The 26,376-nt window shown below is 36.4% G+C and overlaps 1 protein-coding gene across 1 annotated transcript; it reads right to left on the bottom strand.

The window, feature by feature from the left end:
• LOC110441852 (sphingosine-1-phosphate phosphatase 2-like) lies at nt 1–23,978 on the bottom strand. The gene is made up of 3 exons (XM_021485126.1): nt 23,143–23,978; nt 8,521–8,610; nt 1–1,935 (listed from the first exon to the last, which is right to left on the bottom strand). Exons 1-3 carry the CDS (start codon nt 23,761–23,763, stop codon nt 1,351–1,353), a joined length of 1,296 nt encoding a protein of 431 aa, XP_021340801.1. The 5' UTR covers nt 23,764–23,978; the 3' UTR covers nt 1–1,350.
• Between the last annotated feature and the right edge of the window lie 2,398 nt (nt 23,979–26,376).

The raw sequence follows: 26,376 nt of genomic DNA, 5'->3' as shown, positions 1-26,376 counted from the left end.
GCCGTGATGTCACAGGGACATTAATACACAACAGTTAAATAGTCTCTAACATCTCTCAACTATGACATACTAGAAAAAACAACTATTAAGGCCTTGTATTGTGAGGTTTAATATCTACAGCTGGGAGCAAACATAACTGGATATCTAGTGCACTTTGTAGTCCACATGTAGTGAACAGGGAAGTGCAATAGACAATTTAAAACATTGAAGTGCACTACCATGTTAACTCCAGTGCACTACGATGTTACCAAGTTCAAAAGACTGAAGGACATATCTCAATAATTGTTTATAATGAAATAGTTTCTTCATGATATGAAAATTGAAAGAGAAAGGAAAAATAATTTAACTGAATATATTGATACACATATTTTTTTTCTCCGATTACTTTAAATTTCAACTGAACATATATATCTGTACAAAGAGAAATTGGACACTATCTCTGATGTTTATGGGAAAATCCATAGATGTCTGTATTATTTCAAAGGAAAAAGTTAAAAAGAAAGTTGATCATAGTTAAATTTGCATCACTTTTCATATGAATGTGTAGTGTCAGGATGGGGAATCTGTCGTTCTGGGACTTTATCCTGACACTTTAAATTATCTGGAACAATCTCTTTTATCACTGAACAAAAATCTGAAGCTTTTAAGAAGTTTGTTTTAAAAAAAAATATTTCAGGAAATAGGTTCAGATGAATATCTGAGTTAGGCAGTTCAGCAATTCAAGGCCAACAACAAAAATATTCTTTGTTTATCAAGAATGATATGTATCTGTTTATGTGTTTATTTATTTATCAAAATGCATTTTGTTGAGAAAATGTTTGAAAAAGATTTATATGGCGAAAACTTTTTTTGCAGGTTTAGAACAATCTCTTAGTGACATAATTACATAACTGAAATATTTAATTCCGTTCTAAAGAATTCCATACTTTAGTAATTAAAAGCACAATCACTGATCATCTCTTATTTACTGCCACAAACATCATATTTACTGCCACAAACATCATATTTACTGCCACACACATCATATTTACTGCCACAAACATCACATTTACTGCCACAAACATCACATTTACTGCCTCAAACATCATATTTACTGCCACAAACATCACATTTACTGCCATAAACATCATATTTACTTCACAAACATCATATTTACTTCACAAACATCATATTTACTTCACAAACATCATATTTACTGCCACAAACACCATATATCACTGCAGCAACACGGAATAATTTAATTGCATGGTAAATCTTTGCACATACCAGTAAAGGTTATAGACATGAAGAACAGTTTCATGGTTTTGTTTTCATTTAACATTTCAAATGACTTTGAAGTGTATACAACCTTTACACAACCTCGGCATAAAATGCGGGTCGATCCAAACCAAACATACAGTGAACAAAAGGTATAAAAAAAGATATAGCCATTCCCAAGCAGTAGAACATGACAAATTTGTACCCGACCTCAACCTGAGGGTTCTTCTTTTCTGGCTTTTCTAGACCTAGCATATACGAAAAAAATCTAACGAGGGGGCTCTTAAGCAAGTATTGCATAGTAAAAAGAATCACTGTGCCGACAAAGAAGCGCAGGACAGATATTGCAAATATTTTCAACGTAGGTAGTTCAACTTCATAAAGCAAATCTGTTTTGTTGTCATCGACATTGGTGAAACCCAGATGGAGATTGGTCCAGGCACCAAGGCCGACACCGGCGAGCACAGCCACGATCTGCACGGCGTCACCACGTGTGTTATATGTGTAAACGTCCCCAGTCTTACTGCTTGGGTAGAACACTGTACACATGGCCAGACTGCTGATGAAGATGACCAATGGAGCGAAGGGGTGTGTCTGCTGGTACCAGTCGAAATCAGCAACATACGGGGTCGTCAGCACAATCACAACCAAGGAAAAGACCACTCCAGCGAGGATATCCTACAGCAAAAATATTAATATGGCGTCAACAAGGCATCATAAGTGACACAAATCCCCTTGCATTCACACATTGTGTGACAAATGTAGGAAGAAATGAGTAGATATTTCAAAGATGTATCAGTATTTGCTCTAGCGCCTGCATTCATTGAAGGACAATAGATCTTTACTCCGTTAAGGAATGTAGTCAATAGGGTGGTGACAAAGTTTTTCTAAAAATAGTAGGGGTGACCTGTGAAGTTGACCTTTAACACAGTAACCAGGAATGTAGTCAATAGGATGATGACAAATATTTTCTAAAAATAGTTAAGGTGACCTTGACCTTGTCCAGTTCGTCCAAAACGCAAAATTGTTCAAGGAACTGTAATACTAAAAACACTTGTATCAAGTTTCATGGAATTCCGTTGAGTAATGAAGTCGGTAGAACGATGACAAAGTTTTCTAAAGATAGTAACATAGACCTTGACCTTCAACATAGAAACTCCAAATGCGAACTTGTTCAAGGCATTGCCATACCTAACACTTGTATGAAGTTTATTGAAATTCTGTCGAGGAATAAAGTTGGTTGAGCGATAACAATTAGGAGTGTAACATATGTACATACGTAGGGGCTGTATCCTTTATCCCCTCGAACTTTTTTGCGAGGGGATAATAAGTACAAGAGAAAAGAATGATCGTAGACCCAACAGTAGGAATTAAGACAGCAGAAACATTTTGGTTTCTCATTTCTCATTCATATGTTCTTTAAGCAGAGGACAGTCAGTAAAATCCAGAATTCTTCAAGAGGACCTTCTTATGTTTCCTCCAACATTCGTGTGCAATGTACAGTACTTAAACTGTTAGTTGGGTGTCTAGCTGACACCGCAATGCTTCGGTGCATGGCCACAATGTATTACGTAATATAACTTGTAAATGCTTCGGTGCATGGCCATAATGTATTACGCAATGTAACCCGACCACAATTTCAAGGTTTTTCCACACTCGGTCAACACAGCCATACATGGTACAGTCCCAGTATTTGACATCAGTACTGCTTAGCACGTACGCACTGCATCAATACAATCAGATCTTAAGGATCCCTGCCCCACTACAGACAAAACATGTCTCCTTAAGGATCCCTGCCACACTACAGACAAAACACGTCTCCTTAAGGATCAGGCCTGCCCCACTACACAAAACGTGTCTCCTTAAGGATCCCTGCCCCACTACAGACAAAACACATCTCCTTAAGGATCCCTGCCCCACTGCACGCAAAGCACTTTAAAGAAATCCACTTTAATTTTTCATGCATGTATGATTAAATTTCCCATTATTTTATTTTGAGTACAGCTGTAGCGTGACTAAGCCTGTAAGATCACACATTGCCCATGCAGCCGCCCAGTTGATCAGAGTGACAGTATAATGATCCCAGTCTGCATGAACACTTACACGTTTTGGCAGTGGTACGGAGATTCTTAACATTTTCATTGTTTTGTTATTTAATTGATCTCCTATTTATTGTCTGACCTAAACACGTACACAGATTAGGATCAAACATAAAATGTCCCTGTCGGGCATTACTATTCGACACGATCTTCCTTGAACTCATTTATCTATACAACTCGGGAAATCTTGTCATCAAGAAGCTGTTAGAATCATGCTCAGCTTTCATCAACAGTTATGACGGGGGACACCTCTGAAATCGCTATTGTCGAGAGACAATGTGTAAATGTAATCACTATAAATCTAAATCAATCAATATTTTCCTTCTGAATAGCATCCATTAATCTTCACACTTTCACAATGCCACTTATAACTCTGAAAGTGTGCTGGGTTTTGATCTTAGAAAACACGGTGCAACGGGAAGAATTAAAGAACCTTTTCACTCTTAACTCAATTCACATACCGGTAATGCGGTGTGTGAATTTTTAAGTGATATCGTGACTGAGTGTTTAATATTCCTATATACTTTACTGGGGTATACATACAATCTTTGTGCATCAGGCTATTGAATTAATATATATATAAAGTGTGGACAATTTAACTTAAAGGAATCTTAAAACTTGGAATGGTGTTCCTTAGGGGATTAAAAGTTGGTATGGTGTGTCTAAGGGATATGGTATGGTGTGTCTAAGGGATCAAAACTTGGTATGGTGTGTCTAAGGGATTAATACTTGGTATGGTGTGTCTCAGGAATTAATAATTGGTATAATGTATCTTAGGGATATGATATGGTGAATCTAAGGGATACGGTATGGTGTATCTAAGGGATACAGTATGGTAGATCTAAGGAATATGGTATGGTGGATCTAAGGGATATTGTATGATGTGTCTAATGGATACAGTATGGTGTATCTAAGACCTGATATGGTATGGCGTATCTAAGGGATATGGTATGGTGTATCTAAGGGATATGGTATGGTGTATCTAAGGGATACGGTATGGTGTATCTAAGGGATACGGTATGGTGTATCTAAGAGATACAGTATGGTGTGTCTATAAGGGATACGGTATGGTGTATCTAAGGGATACGGTATGGTGTATCTAAGGGATACGGTATGGTGTATCTAAGGAATATGGTATGGTGGATCTAAGGGATATGGTATGGTGTGTCTAATGGATACAGTATGGTGTATCTAAGACCTGATATGGTATGGTGTATCTAAGGGATATGGTATGGTGTATCTAAGGGATACAGTATGGTGTATCTAAGGGATACGGTATGGTGTATCTAAGACCTGATACGGTATGGTGTATCTAAGGGATACAGTATGGTGTATCTAAGGGATACGGTATGGTGTATCTAAGGGATACCGTATCCCTTAGATTCACCATACCGTATCCCTTAGATACACCATACTGTATCCCTTAGATACAGTATGGTGTATCTAAGGGATACGGTATGGTGTATCGAAGGGATACGGTATGGTGTATCTAAGGGATACGGTATGGTGTATCTAAGACCTGATACGGTATGGTGTATCTAAGGGATACGGTATGGTGTATCTAAGGGATACGGTATGGTGAATCTAAGGGATACGGTATGGTGTATCTAAGACCTGATATGGTATGGTGAATCTAAGGGATACGGTATGGTGTATCTAAGGGATACAGTATGGTGTAAATAAGGGATACAGTATGGTGTATCTAAGGGATACGGTATGGTGTATCTAAGGGATATGGTATGGTGTATCTAAGAGATACGGTATGGTGTGTCTAAGGGATACAGTATGGTGTATCTAAGAAATACAGTATGGTGTGTCTAAGGGATACGGTATGGTGTGTCTAAGGGATACGGTATGGTGTGTCTAAGGGATACGGTATGGTGTGTCTAAGGGATACGGTATGGTGTGTCTAAGGGATACGGTATGGTGTGTCTAAGGGATACGGTATGGTGTGTCTAAGGGATACGGTATGGTGTGTCTAAGGGATACGGTATGGTGTGTCTAAGGGATACGGTATGGTGTGTCTAAGGGATACGGTATGGTGTGTCTAAGGGATACGGTATGGTGTATCTAAGGGATACGGTATGGTGTATCTAAGGGATATGGTATGGTGTATCTAAGGGATATGGTATGGTGTATCTAAGGGATTAATACTTGGTATGATGTATCAAAGAAGATTTAAGTATGGTATGATTTGTCAGAAGGGATTAAATTTTATCATCATGTGTCCAAGGGACTAAATTACTTTATATAGTGTTCCTTGGGGGATACAAATATGGTATAGTGTGTCAAAGAGTATCAAAACATGATACTGTATATAGTGTTCCTTAGGAAATTAAACTGTGTACCCGGTAATTGATGTCCTTAACCTGCATCGTTATATTGAAAATTCTAAACTTAAATGAGCTCCACTTATTTGTATGGTCCCAGACTGGCTCCAACACAACAGTTATATATTTTGGTGTACTAGAAATGCTTTCCTCTGGAGACAGTGAGTACCGTCCTACCTTAGACTACTTACGGTGTGACGGCCTCTGGAGACAGTGAGTACCGTCCTACCTTAGACTACTTACACTTTGACAGGGTTTTATAACGAGCTGTAGTGACTGGCAATTGTTCCAGTATTCGATTCTCAGTGGAAATTGTTTTATGCCAGCCATGATGATATAATCTGAAGAATACAAGTCTCCCGCAGTGTCTACCATAAAGGGATCAACCAGGTAATTCAATATCCATTTATTGAATTTGGCTGTACATCGTGTAACTCCGGTTATGATTGTCTATATCTTATTCAGCCATAGTATTGGCCTTGAAGACCAAACAGCATATTTTATAGCTTAAATTGCTGGTTTAATAATGTCTATGTATAACAGTACTACCAAGGACGTTCGTGAAATCGATGCCAGTTCCCACCCTGCCTCGGTGCTTGTATGTAACATTGCACTTATGAACACCATACAAAGGACTGTCACATAAACCAGAAATCACATATTTTGCATTACAAACAGGAATATTGAATCATAATCACAGTACAAAATTGAAATAGCCATGAATTACCAAATTTTTCAAAAACTTCTTTTTTATGCATCTGCTAGATTTTGAAACTTTGCAAATTATTTCAGAGATATAAAGAAATATGCCAACACAACAGCCTATTACGTATGGTGAGAATTGGTTGAAATCAATGATTTGTTCATTGAAAATCTGAAATTTATGTGATAATTTTGTTAGAAGATTCAATTTGACAGGTTGACAACAATTCTTCTGAAGTTAAAAAGTTTCAGTTTAACTCATTCACCCCTAAAGACATATTTGAACTCTTCTGATTCAAAGGTTAGAATAGTTTATTATGAAATTTCAGGGTTGTAATTGCCAACTTGCTGGCTAGCTATATGTGGTCAAAATCCAATGTGTAGAATTGAAAAAAAGCAGAACTCTATAGGGTGATGAAGAAACTGACAACTGGATCTGTCCGGGACACTGGGGACAATAAACCCATATACCTAATTTTACCCTGCAGTTGCTTCATACAAGAAGTGTAAACATTGCATAACTTACACATGTGATGGATGATTAAGTTCCACATCTGAAAATCTAATTAGACTATTAGACTTAATATTTATACTGTTACCATGCCGTTAGTAAATTCTGGCCATTAATAAGTTAACTTTTTACCCAATTTGCTCTTACCCCGCAGATTGTCACATGTAAATTGGTTTTAAAACATAAATTCTGAAGATAGATTAATTAAGCTTAAATTCTGTTTCATGAGTATATGTATATAAATGTGTGATTTCACATCATAAACAACCACTAAGCTTATCTGTACACCCATGCACTGGTAATGGAAAAGTTCAACTTGAATTTATTTACCAATTACTGTTATAAATATCATATTGGTTCACTGGGGCTATCTTTCTTGGTGAACATAATTTTCCAATGCGCATGCTTAGATGCCCTACCATAGCAACAAAATTGTGTTGCTATGCAGATATAGCCAAAATATGGTGTTTTTGAACAGTAAGCATGCAGAAATAAAAGCCTCCGCCTGTGACAAACAAACCTTCCTTTCTACGAATGAACACTGGTGTGACAACGTTTAAGCATGTCAAATATTTATTTGTTTGTTGCATGTGGAGGCTTTCACAAATTAAAGAGCGTTTCGTTAATTTCCTTCAAAATGGTAAAGTTTCAACCAAATAGCACACAACAGACGATATTCAGGCGTTTTATTATGAAAATGCAGGTTTAAACATCTCTCTTTGAAATGCAATATCTCCTAAACCAATTGTCAAATGAATTTGAAATTTCATATTTCTTACTTCATTAATTCCAGATTACGAATATAACAACTAATTCTAAATCCCTGATGAGGCCGGAAATGGCCCTTAAAGCCCCTAGTCCTTTAAACTGAAGTTCACATCTATGCCTGATAATATTGAAATGTGTGATAATGAGCTAAAAGCACCAAACCAAAATTTCATTTCCAAGATTGTAGATTTAAAAAAATGTTAGCTATTGAAATTCTATGAATGTACATTTTATGCATATATTAAGCATTTTCCTGTGAGGAAAAACTTCACATATGAAAACTTTTTGCCCCAAGGTTTCTATATATAGCATATTTGCTGTAATTAGTGCCCTTTAAGCTTGGCCTTGGAAGATGGGGAAACATACTCTATTCTGGTCTTCTTTCTTTACAAAAGATAGTACTTATATCAGATGTTTCATACAGTCTTGCATTTTGAAAAGACTGTTTCCCAGCGTTATGAAAAAAAAAATAAAAAAAAAAAAATGAAATTCTTCCTGGGAGTCTGATTGACATTCATTCAGATCCCAAGTTACAGGCAAAATATCACAACCTAAGGACTCTTGGTTTAATCATTCTTAAGCTGTTAAATGGGTCATTACACATTTGACATCTGTGACCTAGAAATAGGTCAAGGTCACATATTTGAATAAATATGAAAGAATTCATTCCAACATGATAAAGACCAAATATTACGACCCTCAGCATCTTGGTAAAATTATTCAGAATAATTTTTTAACAGTGAGGATGGACTGACAAAAAGACAACTGCTAGGCCTTGCACTCTGGTTTAGGCTCACTTACCTTTAGGCAATTACCTTAAAAATTAAATTTACAACAAGGGCAGACAACTCACCAGTACTGAGTGAACTCCGAGGTAGAGACGGCTGAGACACACCATGCTGCACCAGACCACCGCCGCCACAATCAGTGCCGGAGCAGACACCTGCAATGTGTACAATCAATAGTATTATAAATTAACCTGTTTTAACAAAAAATGTCTGTACAAAGTGGTAGGTCAAGGTGAAAATCAAATGGAAATAATGGGAAACAAATGAAATAGACCATCTAGGAGAAACAGTACAACTACAGCCGACAATGTATTTACATGGACTTAGGATGACCAGATACATGTATGAATTCAAATATTATGTTATAAACTACTGTACATGAACATGTATATAATTTTTTTTATTTTCCAATATTTGCCTTATGAAGAGCTGACCTGGAAGAAAGTGGATATGTCACTGATGATCATGTTATTGCTATTAAAACTTGTAGATTCAGATTACTCGATACTCAACTGACACTCTGTCTGATTAGCAGTCTTTTACCTTAAACAAGTCACCAATCTATTAACCTTATAGTGACAAATGGATGGTTATAAGTGATGACACATGTGATACATTATCAATGGGCACCATGAATCAACACACCAGATCAAATTACAGGCCATCTGATGATGTCAAAAAGTAGGTATACATGTACATTTCCCTGCTATCCCATTCCTATGATTTGTGTGAAAGTTGCATATTATACCTGTGATTTGTCTTAGAGTTAAGGTAATATGTCAGCTTACATGACACCTAAGATTTGTATTAAGGTAATATGTCAGCTTACATGACACCTAAGATTTGTATTAAGGTAATATGTCAGCTTACATGACACCTAAGATTTGTATTAAGGTAATATGTCAGCTTACATGACACCTAAGATTTGTATTAAGGTAATATGTCACCTTACATTTCACCTAAGATTTGTATTAAGGTAATATGTCACCTTACATGACACCTAAGATTTGTATTAAGGTAACGCTACCTTACAAATTACACCATAATCTGTGTTGGTGTTAAGGGTGTATGCTACCTTACAAATTACACCATAATTTGTGTTGGTGTTAAGGGTGTATGCTACCTTACAAATTATACCTGTAATTTGTGTTAATGTTAAGGGTGTATGCTACCTTACAAATTACACCTGTAATTTGTGTTAATGTTAAGGGTGTATGCTACCTTACAAATTACAACATAATCTGTGTTGGTGTTAAGGGTGTATGCTACCTTACAAATTATCCCTGTAATTTGTGTTAATGTTAAGGGTGTATGCTACCTTACAAATTGCACCATAATCTGTGTTGGTGTGAAGGGTGTATGCTAGCTTACAAATTACACCATAATCTGTGTTGGTGTTAAGGGCGTATGCTACCTTACAAATTACACCATAATCTGTGTTGGCGATGAGGGTGAATGCAACCTTACAAATTACACCATAATCTGTGTTGGTGTGAAGGGTGTATGCTAGCTTACAAATTACACCATAATCTGTGTTGGTGTTAAGGGTGTGTGCTACCTTACAAATTATACCTGTAATTTGCGTTAATGTTAAGGGTGTATGCTACCTTACAAATTACACCTGTAATTTGTGTTAATGTTAAGGGTGTAAGCTACCTTACAAATTATACTTGTAATTTGTGTTTATGTTAAGGGTGTATGTACCTTAGAAATTATACCTGTAATTTGTGTTATTGTTAAGGGTGTATGCTACCTTACAAATTATCCCTGTAATTTGTGTTAATGTTAAGGGTGTATGCTACCTTACAAATTATCCCTGTAATTTGTGTTAATGTTAAGGGTGTACGCTACCTTACAAATTATACTTGTAATTTGTGTTTATGTTAAGGGTGTATGTACCTTACAAATTATACCTGTAATTTGTGTTATTGTTAAGGGTGTATGCTACCTTACAAATTATACCTGTAATTTGTGTTAATGTTAAGGGTGTATGTACCTTAGGAATTACACCTTAATTTGTGTTGATGTTAAGGGTGTATGCTACCTTACAATTCATACCTGTGATTCAGAATGAGCAGTTTAGAGTCAAGCCACTCAGGTCATTTGCACCCTTTGCTTGAGTTCAAAACAAACTTAACATTAATGATGTTCTGTGATTTTGTTAGAATTAATTTATATTCTACCAACCACATAATACTTTCACTGAATAAAGATTTAAGCTACGTGTACCCGACACATTGTACATTTGTAAATTAAGGTTTTGTAAGGATTAGGGATAAGACTGATAATTCAGGGTCCCTGGTAGTAATGATACACACTCACAGGTGTGAGATAAGAACATGTATGCCCATGTTTTACTCTCTGATACACCACCTTATGAGTGTTAAGACCATTAATACACAAGCTGGTGGAATGGGATTATCAAGTCTTTTCAGAAATATTCCATAGGAATCATCTAGAAAATATATCTTTATTTTAATAATCTCTTTCCATTAGATGTGTATGTGTTAAACTAAGCGTTATGTTATATAAGATGTATAATTCCTAGTGTTAAACAGGTATTACTTTATGAATGAATTACAGATAAACTCTTATCAGACACAAGATTAACATACCATATTCATTCCAATTATCGCCCTGGGCTTTAATAGTAATTTGGTTAAGTCAAAATAATTGAATAACCTTTCTAAAAAATTCTAAAAAAATTGCTATAATATACACATGTCATGAGCAAATTGCAAAATTGTGTTGAAGGATTAGATGAAACACTCAGACCTGATAAAAGAATACGGGGTATTAACATGTACAAGGGATTATTTTGTTGAACAGCTTTAACTGACTTGACCAATAAAGGTATATATATATACTTCTAAAGAGGTGAAAGCGCTAGGGAGGTAATATACTAAGAAACTCTTGTCATTTGTTTTTTATATATGCAAAATATATACGTGGGCAAAGAAGTTATAAGGACAACGACACTGTTGTTATTACTTCATTGCCCATATTCCGTCTTTGCGTATTGCAGAGTTCTCTTCTCTTGAGAGCAGGTATTGATTGTTACGTCATCATCAATTTTTGAGAAAACGACGTAATTTTCTCACACGAACCAATGACGTAACAATCATTACCTGCTCTCAAGAGAAGATAAACTCTGCAATACGCAAAGACCGAATATATCTATTTAAGTAATACGCTCCCAACCAACATATGTTTGTTCGGATTCTGTTAGTGAGTGAAGTTGAGGGCCAAGGTTCTTATGAGACCTACATGTACATATAGATATATACATGTATACTGACCTTCTGTAGCCATAAAAACCCCAGTGTCTAATCGTAAATGCATAAATGTAAATATTCAGTAAAAGAGCTCAGGAAATTAGGGAATTATATATTTAGGTTTTAAATAGCTACTAAGCATGACCACAAGTTATTGTTTGTGTAACACCTAGGAATTATAAAGGGAATTGTAGCTAGCTGGTAGACCTTATTCAGCTCCGGAATGCATCGACACAACAATGCTTATGATTATAAGACAAGATTAACTGGGCATGTTACTACCAAACAGTTGTAAACAGATACATGTTTTAACGATCCAGTACACTGAGGTGATTCAGGTATCAATGAGGCTACCTGGTCAGAACTACCAGTAATTATTTATACACAACAAAACAAAGAATTAAAGTTCAAAAATGTATTGAGTCTAAATTTAAAGTAACTTGTTCAGGTTATATTAATTATCTTTTGGCATTCTTAGGGGCTGCTCTCTGTTACTTAAACTAACTACAACATAGTTGGTTACAAACATATCTATTTACAGCAAAAGGAAATTAAAACAACACACTTAACTTAAAAGAAGAGTGGGGCGATCCCCGGCTTGAGCGATCTCAAGCTGGTGACTAAAATAAGTTGTGGGGTGATCCCCAAGGCTTGAGCGATCCCAAGCTGTGGAGCGAGTAGCTAACAGGCGGCCCTGCAAACAGGCATCGAGCGACCCCGGTGCCTGAGTGTTCAAAGTATAAGTAAGAACATGGTTTACAGGGCGATCCCCAACAGGCACTTACACAGTTATACTCGGACTAGCTAAGCACGCCCTATAGTCACCTACCCTAAAACTATGTTAGATTACCAAAAAGCAAACCAGGATTAAGAAATGTACGTGACTTAAAGGGGGTGCTCCCCAGCAGGCACACAAACTGGTTATGATTGTAAAAATAAAAAAACAACAACAAGCATATAATGAATTGGGGGTATAATTCCCCGAATTACATGTCCAAATCGAACGAAGGTTTCAGATACAAATGTAAATGTGAAGTAACAGAGCGAGAGCCCCCAAATTACAAGATCTTTCCAAGTGGACAAAATTAAACAGGAGGCCGAATGGCCTTAGTGGTCACCTGAGTTATATCATAGGTACTGGTAGCTTTATTTTATTGTTTAGATGTGATGTGGAAATCAGCATGTAAACTAAGTGAAATACAATACTTGTCATGTCATCAAAGGATAAGAATTTGAAAATATTGGTAAATGTTCCCTTTGGGGCCCCGCCCTAGCCCTTGGGGATTGGGCAGGAATCCCAATTTTACAATGTAATACCCTCATTGACCAAAGATGATTCTGACTAAGTTTGAGTATTTTCTGCTGAAAATGGATAAAATATACCCAAAAGTGTTATTTCCCTATATAAACTATAGTAAATTTTACCCCCTCCCCAAGGGAGAACGGATAGCTCGGTGGTCCTGAAATTTACAATTTCAATAAAGCCCCTGAAGATCTTTCTTTTAATGCACTGAAATTGAATGTAGTACCTCTTGAGTCTGGAGAAGAAGATTTTTGAAATATTAGTTAATTTTCCCTTTGGGGCCCCGCCATGGCCCCAGCGGTTGGGGTAGGAATCTCAATTTTACAATTTGAAACCATCTTCCTCCAAGGATAATTCTTACGAAGTAAAAATAATTGGGGTAGGAATCCCAATTTTACAATTTTGTAGCCTGATCTACCAAGGATGATTCTGACCAAGTTTGAAAAAAATCCATCCACTGGTTCTTGAGAAGAAGTTGAAAATGTAAAAAGTTTACGCACGACGGAAGGAAAGCGATTAGAATAGGTGACTTGAGCAAAGCTAAGGTGACCTAAAAACCTGTCATTGTTTATATAGAATTTATTAATTTGGGGGAGGGGGTGTTCAATATTTGTAAAAATGATCAGATCAGAGTGCAGTTTTCTATTTAATTATGCATCGATTCTGACAAAAAATGTCAAACTTAGTCTTATTTTTTTCACACAACTACATAATATTGTTTGGAGTACATAACCTGCTTTAATTGTCACTTCATATAATCCCTCACTCCATATAATCCATCACTCCATATAATCCACTCCATATAATCCATCACTTCATATAATCCATCATTCCATATAATCCATCACTCCATATAATCCATCACTCCATATAATTCATCACTCCATATAATCCATCACTTCATATAATCCATCATTCCATATAATACATCACTCCATATAATCCATCACTCCATATAATCCATCACTCCATATAATCCATCACTCCTTATAATCCATCACTCCATATAATCCATAACTCCATATAATCCATCACTCCATATAATCAATCACTCCATATAATCCATCACTCCATATAATCCCTCACTCCATATAATCCATCACTCCATATAATCCATCACTCCATATAATCCATCATTCCATGTAATCCATCACTCCATGTAATCCATCACTCCATATAATCCATCACTCCATATAATCCATCACTTCATATAATCCCTCACTCCATATAATCCCTCACTCCATATAATCCATCACTCCATATAATCCATCACTTCATATAATCCATCACTCCATATAATCCATCACTCCTTATAATCCATCACTCCATATAATCCATCACTGCATATAATCCATCTCTCCATATAATCCATCATTCCATGTAATCCATCACTCCATGTAATCAATCACTCCATATAATCCATCACTTCACATAATCCATCACTTCATATAATCCATCACTTCATATAATCCATCACTCCATATAATACATCACTCCATATAATCCATTACTCCATATTATCCATCATCATTATAAACAAAATTAAGTTGCCGATGAATTTAGTAACGTCACTGCAGCACATAACACATATACTTTTAACCTGATGTATATAAACAAGCTTGTTATCTAACCAGATTGTTTGCTTTGATATCGGTGTTTGTCTCGCATACCAACTACACGTCTGCAATGTTTAATGTGAGTTTTAATTGCGCATTGTCACTCAAAATGTAGCATTATAAGGACACTAAAATGTGTGAAATAATTACTTATTGGGTGTACCTTATACAATATTACTTATTGGGTGTACCTTATACAATATTACTTATTGGGTGTACCTTATACAATATTACTTATTGGGTGTACCTTATACATCTATTTATGGGATTTTCAAAAGATTTAATTGACAACAAGAACAAATGCGTAACTATTTGTCTTTGACAATTTGATCTGATAGAAAATAGTGTAAGATTGAGGAGATCTTTCACATCTTTCTGTACTATTTTCATAATACACAAAAGTCACCTATAAACATGCATACCTGGTGTTGAGCTTTGCTATCTTTTTCTACCATACATGTGAAAGTTTTCTTTAACTCATTCACCCCTGAAATTTCATAATGAACTATTCCAAAAATTGAATTGGAAGAGTTCAAATGTGTCTTCAGGGGTGAATGAGTTAATTTGTCTCAAAACCTTTTGTACCACAAATGTATATAGTATACCAGCCATGGTAGACTTAATTCAGTGGGATACAAAGGTATATAGTATACCAGCCATGGTAGATTAATTCAGTGGTATACAAAGGTATATAGTATACCAGCCATGGAAGACTTAATTCAGTGGTATACAAAGGTATATAGTATCCCAGCCATGGTATACTTAATTCAGTGGTATACAAAGGTATATAGTATATCCCAGCCATGGTAGACTTAATTCAGTGGTATACAAAGTTATATAGTATACCAGCCATGGTAGACTTAATTCAATGGTATACAAAGGTATATAGTATATACCAGCCATGGGAGACTTAATTCAGTGGTATACAAAGGTATATAGGATACCAGGCATGGTAGACTTAATTCAGTGGTATCCAAAGGTATATAGTATATACCAGCCATGGTAGACTTTATTCAGTGGTATACAAAGGAATATAGTATATACCAGCCATGGAAGACTTAATTCAGTGGTATACAAAGGGATATAGGATACCACCCATGGTAGACTTAATTCAGTGGTATACAAACATATATAGTATATAACAGCTATGGTAGACTTAATTCAGTGGTATACAAAGGTATATAGTGTACCAGCCATGGTAGACTTAATTCAGTGGTATACAAGTGTATATAGTATACCAGCCATGGTAGACTTAATTCAATGGTATACAAAGGTATATAGTATATACCAGCCATGGAAGACTTAATTCAGTGGTATACAAAGGTATATAGGATACCAGGCATGGTAGACTTAATTCAGTGGTATCCAAAGGTATATAGTATATACCAGCCATGGTAGACTTTATTCAGTGGGATACAAAGGTATATAGTATATACCAGCCATGGTAGACTTTATTCAGTGGTATACAAAGGTATATAGTATATCCCAGCCATGGTAGACTTAATTCAGTGGTATACAAATGTATATAGTATACCAGCCATGGTAGATTAATTCAGTGGTATACAAAGGTATATAGTATACCAGCCATGGAAGACTTAATTCAGTGGTATACAAAGGTATATAGTATCCCAGCCATGGTATACTTAATTCAGTGGTATACAAAGGTATATAGTATCCCAGCCATGGTATACTTAATTCAGTGGTATACAAAGGTATATAGTATATCCCAGCCATGGTAGACTTAATTCAGTGGTATACAAAGTTATATAGTATACCAGCCATGGTAGACTTAATTCAATGGTATACAAAGGTATATAGTATATACCAGCCATGGAAGACTTAATTCAGTGGTATACAAAGGTATATAGGATACCAGGCATGGTAGACTTAATTCAGTGGTATCCAAAGGTATATAGTATATACCAGCCATGGTAGACTTTATTCAGTGGTATACAAAGGTATATAGTATATCCCAGCCATGGGAGACTTAATTCAGTGGTATACAAAGGTATATAGGATACCAGGCATGGTAGACTTAATTCAGTGGTATCCAAAGGTATATAGTATATACCAGCCATGGTAGACTTTATTCAGTGGGATACAAAGGTATATAGTATATACCAGCCATGGTAGACTTTATTCAGTGGTATACAAAGGTATATAGTATATCCCAGCCATGGTAGACTTTATTCAGTGGTATACAAAGGAATATAGTATATACCAGCCATGGAAGACTTAATTCAGTGGTATACAAACGTATATAGTTTACCAGCCATGGTAGACTTAATTCAGTGGTATACAAAGGCATATAGTAAACCAGCCATGGTAGATTAATTCAGTGGTATACAAAGGTATATAGTATACCAGCCATGGAAGACTTAATTCAGTGGTATACAAACGTATATAGTATACCAGCCATGGTAGACTTAATTGAGTGGTATACAAAGGTATATAGTATATACCAGCCATGGAAGACTTAATTCAGTGGTATACAAAGGTATATAGGATACCAGGCATGGTAGACTTAATTCAGTGGTATCCAAAGGTATATAGTATACCAGCCATGGTAGACTTAATTGAGTGGTATACAAAGGTATATAGTATATACCAGCCATGGGAGACTTAATTCAGTGGTATACAAAGGTATATAGGATACCAGGCATGGTAGACTTAATTCAGTGGTATCCAAAGGTATATAGTATATACCAGCCATGGTAGACTTTATTCAGTGGTATACAAAGGTATATAGTATATACCAGCCATGGAAGACTTAATTCAGTGGTATACAAACGTATATAGTATCCCAGCCATGGTAGACTTAATTCAGTGGTATACAAAGGTATATAGTAAACCAGCCATGGTAGATTAATTCAGTGGTATACAAAGGTATCAAATATCAAATCTTTATGAACAATATACAAGTATACCAGTGGTACACAAAACATAGGAAATTCCTATCTTTTTGACAAGTTCCTGTCGGCCATCATATCAACTTTGAGATGTCACTTTTAAAATAAGTGGGCAATAACACACTAGGGTTTCTCTCATCACTGAACTCCAAAACCTTGCTTGCTTTTCACTGTATTAGGTCATCTGATGTGGTTAAAGATATCCTCTGACGTAACCTTATAGCCAGCAGTACGATTATACGTTCAGGTACTGGAATATATAAAGACTACATAAAATATCTGGATAAAGAATGCTGCAGATTTACCTGTGGAATATTTATGCATAATGTCCATTTAATTGTATTCATCCTTCTAATTAGACCTTGCAGTCATATACACCTACAGGTAATGCATAATTTGAAATTAAAAGATGAGCATAAGATATGGTCAGTAAAGCTTAAGGTTGTATGCTATATGTTTTCATACATTACACCTTTAATTCATGTCAGAGTTATCTCCCTTACAAACTTTATTCAACTTTGTTTTTCTACCAGTCAAGAACTACGTGAGATTCCTGTGTTCTCATTAATATCATATATTATTATAGAAACTTAAACCAGTGTCAATTAAGTCATGCCACGTATTACTATGGCAGGGTTTTGATGACTGAATGTCCAATAAAAATGTCCATAGCTTAATTAACCCGGATATATAGATATATATCGCAATATGGAAGCCTGCATATACTGTGTAAATACTGAAACACAAACTAAATCTGATGCATTCATTTAATTGCGCTTCAGATTTCCAGTGATTTTTTTTATTAATTATTGATTTATTTTCAGCAAATAATTCTGCAACAACATTTGATAATTTCCAAATAATGATGTCTTAATTTCTTTCAATTGGAAAGGGTGCCGAATACATTTAGACCTTGAAATTTTACTTCTGTATTTCTAAAAAAACTACTGGAGTTTTAACTGGTAATTTTAGCAAAATAATCCACAACAACAGTCTTACTTACTCTTTTCAGGTTTGATAAATTAATATGTTATTTTCCAGTATAGATTTTGTAAATGTAACTGACATTTTCAGCTCGCAATTGAAAATTAATGTGTTAAGTGAAAAATTTCAATCCTATGCCCCACTCAAACTTTGAATTGGCCCCCTCTATCCATGTTGTGAAGTACTTAATCTAAGTCTAAGCCCCACTTTTCAAATAATTTCCCCCTGAACAATTTAAATGAACCTTTTAACCTCCTGCACAATCAAACTGTTTATTTAAAGCAATAGGATTGTGCTTTATTTAAATGTATGAAGTACACTTATGATACAAAGATATAAGATTTGAGTTAGATAAAGTCTCTATATATATATATATAATATACAACAGGAGTGGTACTTCTGATGTCGAGACCGATTTCGAAAACCACACAAAAGAAAAGATTATCACAGCACAAGTTTTGGTTCTGTTATAGACAAGATGCATGGTGCAGGTCACGATTCCAAACTATATTTCTGTAAGCCTGAAACAAGACTGAAGTATCTAGTCAACAATCTGTAGTTCACAAACACGGGTGATTCAGGGACACTACCAGGGGCCTGGTCGTTGATGCGGAAAACCGGTTTGTCCATTTGTAAATGTAACAATTTCGGGTATAAATCCTGGCGGACCTGCAAACGTTTATGTAGGCCTTACAAGGCTTTGTCAAGGCTCGTCTGAAAGCAGCATCAGATTACTAGGTCCGACCTTATTTAATAAACAAACAACTGTGGTCTGACCGGTTCAACCGTTTAAACGAAAACAGCCCAGGTACTCAACAGCAGGGAGATCCTTTCAGTAGATCAGGGTGACACTACCTAGCTGGTACTTGACTACAGAACAGGTGTCTGGTCGGGGAAAGACTTCCTGGTCCTGATATACTGACTATAGGGACAAGATAACTTATTGATTTTATAGGGTTTAACTCATTCACCCCTGAAGACATATTTGAACTCTTCCAATTCAAATGTTGGAATAGTTCATTATGAAATTTCAGGGGTGAATGAGTTAATGCCGTAATAGGTAACAGCTGGAGTCATACAATTGTGTCCATGTGTGTAATTAGTGATTTTTTTTGCTAATTTTACAGCTAAATACCGGCTGTTTTTCCTAGCCAAAAAAGTGCCTTACTTTCCCCAAAATGTCCAAAAATGAGGAAGATATTCCCAATTTCAATAAAAAATAATGCTATATTTTCCCACTTCATACAGGAACAGGCTTTTGTAAAATTCAGGTTAAAAAACCCACTGGTAATGTATGCATGTGTGCTTGATGATTGCCTTGTTGTGATTGTGCATATCTGAGGCCAAATTCGGTGTGCTAACTCACTGATATATGATCAGGCTAAGGGAACCCAGGACAATACTCCACCCAGTCACGTTATACTGACAACAAGTTTACTGGTTGTTTTAACTACTCTTGATAATGTTCAACAGGAAATAGCAATTACATGTACATATGATATCACATTTTAGGACTTTGTATGTCCTAGCCTTGAGATGGAACCCTCGGCCTACTCCAACTTGGTCAAACGTTCCTAAGGTCAAAGTTGAGGTTTTGCAAGGCAAGGCGTTAGCTAGGAAACCAAAGTTTGTAAAAGGGAAGTAAAGAAAATGTCAAGATACCAACGAATGTTGCAACGAGAGTGCAGCAGATTTACTTCGGTCAACGAGAGTGCAGCAGATTTACCTCGGTCACCGAGAGTGCAGCAGATTTATCTCGGTCAACGAGAGTGCAGCAGATTTACTTCGGTCAATTTTGTGTCCCTAAGCAGCAGGCATAAAAAAAATTCCCCTCTTTGTGCAGGGATTCCCAAATTAAATCTAGCTGCCTCTTACAATAGCTACATGGTTTAAACAGCAGTATATTAATATTTTCCTCAATCCTGAACTGCAAGGGTGTTGACAAAGTCAACAAAAGTGACACAATGTAAATAATGAGTAAAACATCTCCATAAACTTGATCGTGATATCAGTTTCTGACCTGTTCTATCTGGGAGGTGGGGACTGTAATCTACCTTATTGTGGATAGAGCAGAGCTGCTCTCCTCACATACAGATAACATTTGTAAACATAGCCCAGTAACTTCTCAGTCACTGCTGACTGCTCATAATTAGATAGATCTCAGGGATTAGTGCTGCTTTTTAAATAAAGACAAAATTGAAAACAGAACTGTTTGACAGATTTTTAGAAGAAAAAAATAGATGAAAATTTTGGAATTCTATCATTGAACAGACAGTTCTTGGCCTTTTGGCTATAAAAAAAAAAAAATGAATTTATTTTCTGCATTTAACCATAGTGACCTTGAAAGTGGATCGAGGTAATTCATTTGAACAGACTTGATACTTTACCCCAGCATGCTACTTGCCAGATATTATCAGCAATGAAGAATTTTAGCAGTTGAATATGTTTGATCCCTTACCCTTAAAAGTAGGTCAGGGTCCTTTGTTTGAACCAACTTTGTAGCCCTTTACCCCTGCATGCTACTTGACAGACAATCACCATTGGCCATTTGGTTATTGAGAAGAAGTTGTTTTAAAAGTTTAACACACTTTAACCCTGTGACATTGAAGAAGGTCAAGGTTGTTTATTTAAACAAACTTGGTAGCCATTCATGCAAGCATGCTACTCAAATATCATCACCCTGGAACTTTTTGTTATTAAGAAGAAGTTGTTTAGATATTTCAACATATTCAACTTGTGACCTTGAACATGGGTGAAGGTCATTAATTTAAACAAACTTGGTAGTTCACTATTCAAGCATGCCATTTGCAAAAACCATCAACTAAGGCCTACTGGATATTGAAAAGAAGTTGTTTAAGACAAAGTTGTGAAAATCATGATAAAAAAAACAGTTTGCAAATAAGATAGATTTCTTTCTTTCTTTTTTTTATATTAAGGCAGATGCAATTTAGTTTGAATTCAAGCACTACATGAACAGACCTGCTAAATGACCCGCATCTTGCGGGTCACACCCGCAAAATTAACCTATCACCCGCTACCAACTCATGACCCGCGCGGGTCATACAAATCTCCCGCATTCCGTCCACATGACCCGGAATCACCCGCCTCCGCGCTCATATTAGTATCTCCCTATTTCCGGAAGTGCTCCATTGGTGTGTTTCGGAGGTTTAGCATTCAGGTATAAGTAGCACATAAAGATGAGAGAGAGAAATAGATAGAGGAGCCTCTAGATGAGTTCATGCTCCCAGTATGTGTTAATGATGAAAGATGCAAAGTTTTTTACAATTAACTCAAACTACCTGTATATACAGGGAAAAAAGTATTTTGAAAAGAGAGAATGTAATAAAAAAAAAAGGGGGGGAGAAAAGATTTGTTTTATTTATTTAAAAAAAAAAGGTCCTGAATCCTACCAGAAGACACAACATATGTTATGCCGTGATGGCACGAAAATTAAATGATTAATTCTGATGTGATTTTTTTGTCACGCGTTATCACCCCCACGGAATTTCCCAATGGGGGTCATGACCACCATTTGGAGATTCAGGGCTTAGCCGGTCTGCATGAAAAACACACATGATTTGAGTGTTGTTTTTCTGTATTGTTTACCAGTCTGTTACAAGTCTTATCAATAATGCTTTTTTTGGTCTGCCATTGTCAATTAAACAATACAGACTCACCACTGAGCAGAGTTACTGATACGATTAAAGATTACGATCTGACAAAAAAGGTGGGCATTTCTCAGTAAAAAAAACAACCTATCTCATTAAATAGAGTGTAACATATCAAAAAGGTGGGCATTTCTCAGTAAAAAAAACAACCTCTCTCATTAAATAGAGTGTAACATATCACTATAGGAGAGGCAAGAATTAAGTATTGTGTTACAATCACTATAGCTACATTTATCTCAACTAATAGGGTAGGCAAAGATCAATCACCCTATAAACAAAAGTCCCTGATATGGCTGTGGTGTCCCCTAACCCTTTCACCACTGTAGACCATAATGGACTCGTCCATATCAATGCATTGTAGGGTCTACTTAAGTTACATAGGGGCTAAAAGGGTTCTAATGCACTGTCCCTGAACAGTTCAATCTGCCTCACAATCTGGAGTACAGGTAACATTACCTGCCTGATCTCATTCTCAGCATACCTAGGGGGAAGGGAACATTTTTATCTGGTGTTGATCGAGTGGCAGAAACTAAACTTAGTGCGTGCATACTTGCAAAATTTTTGAAATTTCCATGGGGGAGAACACACATCCTCAGAATTAAAAGCATAACTAAAAGGTTTGTATGTACACCATAACGAAAAAAATAATTGTTAAATGGCATCTTTGAGCTGATCTTCGGAAATAAAATTAGTTTAGCAAATTCACTGGTTGAAAACACTCAATTTAAGGGTCCAACATCGGGAGTTTCCCTCCTCAATAGGGAGAGTTGGCTAGTATGGGGACATGGAACCCACTTTGTCATGATCAGCCAATAAACAACATTACATAATAGGGAAGAGTTTTACGTGTGCAATTTGTCTTGTGTCACGCCTATTTTACAATGTTTTAAGGTAATTATATATGATTTAATTAACTATATGTTAATTCTCACCTGGTACCTGGAGATAATGAGGTAGGCCAATACGACAGGTATTGCCGTAGCCGACATCGCGTGCGTGGAGGGCATGGCATATTCTTGTAGATAGTATGTCTCGAGGCGCACCACCGGCGGGGCAGAGGGCCGGGGCAACATGAGGGAATCCTTGGTACCCTGCCCCACCCACATACACAAGCACCACACGAGAGCAGTTTGGCGAATCAAAAGAGAATCACAGTTCCAATAACAGCACGGATAAAACAGCAAATAAAAAGCTTCATTCCCTAGCGAAGATGCTATCGTAAAAAAGTGAAGCAGTAACCGGTATTTTATGGTATATTCAGAAATATCTGTTGCTGGAGGGTCATTTGATTTTTCCCAATCATCTTCATTTTTCAGCATCTGATTTTTATTTCTTTTCTGCAGTCCATCACAGGCTAAATTGTTTTTTAAGGGCGTCGTCTGCTCAGCCGTGGAAGTTGATAACTCAGCCGGTTTAAATGTTCCGCCTGATCGCTCTGTCATTTCCCCATTACTGCCACACCTACTAGACTCTTTCCTCGTGTAATGTACTCCACAGAAACGTTGGAATTTTGCTGTAAGTTCGGGATTGTTGAGATCCTTTAGTAAATCCATCCTGAGAATTTGTGTCTGTGACAATAATGATTACCTCCTTATATCACCTGTACACGGCGGGCGCGGCACACTGCGGCTACATACATGAATCAATAGTTATAGAACATTTCACGTAGCGGTCTGATCGGTGTCGGTCATGTGATTTAAATTGTTACCTAGATTAGAATGAGGGCCTCCGCACAGGGGTTTTCTCAGGTTGCCGCTGCAGTTCATGGTCGGTGTAATAGCATATAGGATATGCTATCTTTAGATCCGGGTCTTGGTTATTACGAAATAGACATCATGAGTAAAGAGCGCGTGATCATTGGCAGCTTCACATCGGCGATAATGATCTTGTCTTTCTCAAATTAAATCTCCGAGGGGGGGGGGGACACATTGAGTTGTCCTATGATTGCCAATTAGGATATAGTCCATTTCCTTATCGATGATTCCCAAACTTCATGCTTGAAATTATCAAATTATATCTGTATCTTAAAGTGTATTACATATTTTAAGTTTCGTCACAAATTACAAACACAGAAGGTTATGGGCACTAATAAGTACGCTTCATGCTCGTTGAGTGTTTAGCTAAAACCAGTACCAGTGTGTTAGTTATCAGGTCCCTGTGTTTTATTCTCATGTCATCATGGCTAAGTTATCAGGCCCCTGTGTTTTATTTTCATGTCCTCATGGCTAAGTTATCAGGCCCCTGTGTTTTATTATCATGTCATCATGGCTAATTTATCATGCCCCTGTGATTTATTATCATTTCCTCATGGCTATTTTATCAGGCCCCTGTGTTTTATTCTCGTGTCCTCGTGGCCTAATTATAAGGCCCCTGTGTTTTATTCTAATGTCCTCATGGCTAATTTATCAGGCCCCTGCGTTTTATTCTCATTTCCTCATGGCTAAGCTATCATGCCCCTGTGTTTTATTATTATGTCCTCTTGGCTTAGTTATGTATCGGGTCCTTGAGCTTTAGTTTTCATGTTCCTGTGTCTTTCATGTGGTCTTTGTGATTTATATACAGTCAAAGTGTACGTGGACGCTGTCATAAAATAGAATAAAACATTTTTTTATTTAATTTAAAGAGTCTTTAAATAAATTATTGTCATACAGATATCCCATGTTAGTATATCCTCTTACGTGTGCATCTCTTAAATTATTTAATGAAACACTATGGAAATCAATTACACCTGTGCAGGTAGGGGGAAGTGGCCGTACTAGGCGTGCTCTCGGGGCCCGCTCAAGGGATTATTGATACTGCAGAAATAAGAAATAAATCTCCCTCGTGTATTAGTTATAATACTTATATTTCACGTTTCTACTATTCTTCTATAACTTGTAAACTTCCGTGTCTCGCTTTTCACATTTACCGTTTTCCCCGATGCCCAAGCTGAATGACGTTGCTTTGCCGGTAGCCCCGCCCAGTAGGACTCAATATACTACAGTACAAATGTATTTATCATGCACATGTATAAGTAGTTTACCCATAAATAACATCTAATTTATGGCATTACTTATTGAAGTAGAAAATCAATATTTGTTTCACGGATGCAATACAGACAAAGCGCAACCTTTGACACCTATCTAGATACACAAATGACATCCAATGCGGGATTGTGTTCTCTGAAACGCAAAATAACAAAAAAGAAAGTCTTTAAAGCAATATTTATTTTAAACCTACAAACATGACAAGCACGACTATTTTCAACCGTCGAGAATTAAGAGAGAATAATGCGTCGTGCCAAGACAAATACGCTGTATCATGTATGCAGACAATATATCATATCTTGTAAAAGAAAATGGTCACGTAAAAGCGATTAAATGTGGTATATATATATATATATACACGTCGTCGATAAAATGTGTTTAATACTGTTTAACTAAATGTACTTTGAAGTGCACGATATAGTATTGATGAATGATAACCCATGTGATATTCGGTTATCGGTATAAAGCTTATTTATGTGTTGAAACCGGAAGATGCAGAGACAAGAATCACACACAACATTACACTACACTACACAACACTACACTCTATACAACACTACACTACACAACACTACACTCTATACAACATTACACTACACAACACTACACTATATACAACACTACACTACACAATACTACACTCTATACAACACTTCACAACACAACACTAAACTCTATACAACACTTCACAACACAACACTAAACTCTATACAACACTTCACAACACAACACTAAACTCTATGCAACACTACACTACACAACACTACACTCTATACAACACTTCACAACACAACACTAAACTCTATACAACACTTCACAACACAACACTAAACTCTATACAACACTACACTACACGACACTACACTCTATATAACACTACACTACACAACACTACACTCTATACGACACTTCACAACACAACACTAAACTCTATACAGCAATACACTCTGCAGTTCATGGTCGGTGTAATAGCATATAGAGGTATGGTATCTCTTTAGATCCGGGTCTTGGTAATTACGAAATATACATCATGAGTAAAGAGCGCGTGATCATTGGCAGCTTCACATCGGCGATAATACACGAGTACATAAAAATGAGAGAGAGAGAGAGAGAGAGAGAGAGAGAGAGAGAGAGAGAGAG

Source organism: Mizuhopecten yessoensis, unplaced genomic scaffold (genome assembly GCF_002113885.1).
Source record: "Mizuhopecten yessoensis strain PY_sf001 unplaced genomic scaffold, ASM211388v2 scaffold716149, whole genome shotgun sequence".
In the NCBI taxonomy this organism is placed as follows: Eukaryota; Metazoa; Mollusca; class Bivalvia; order Pectinida; family Pectinidae; genus Mizuhopecten; species Mizuhopecten yessoensis.
The sequence above is the reverse complement of the archived record's forward strand: the minus strand, read 5'-3'. Positions and strand labels throughout refer to the sequence as shown.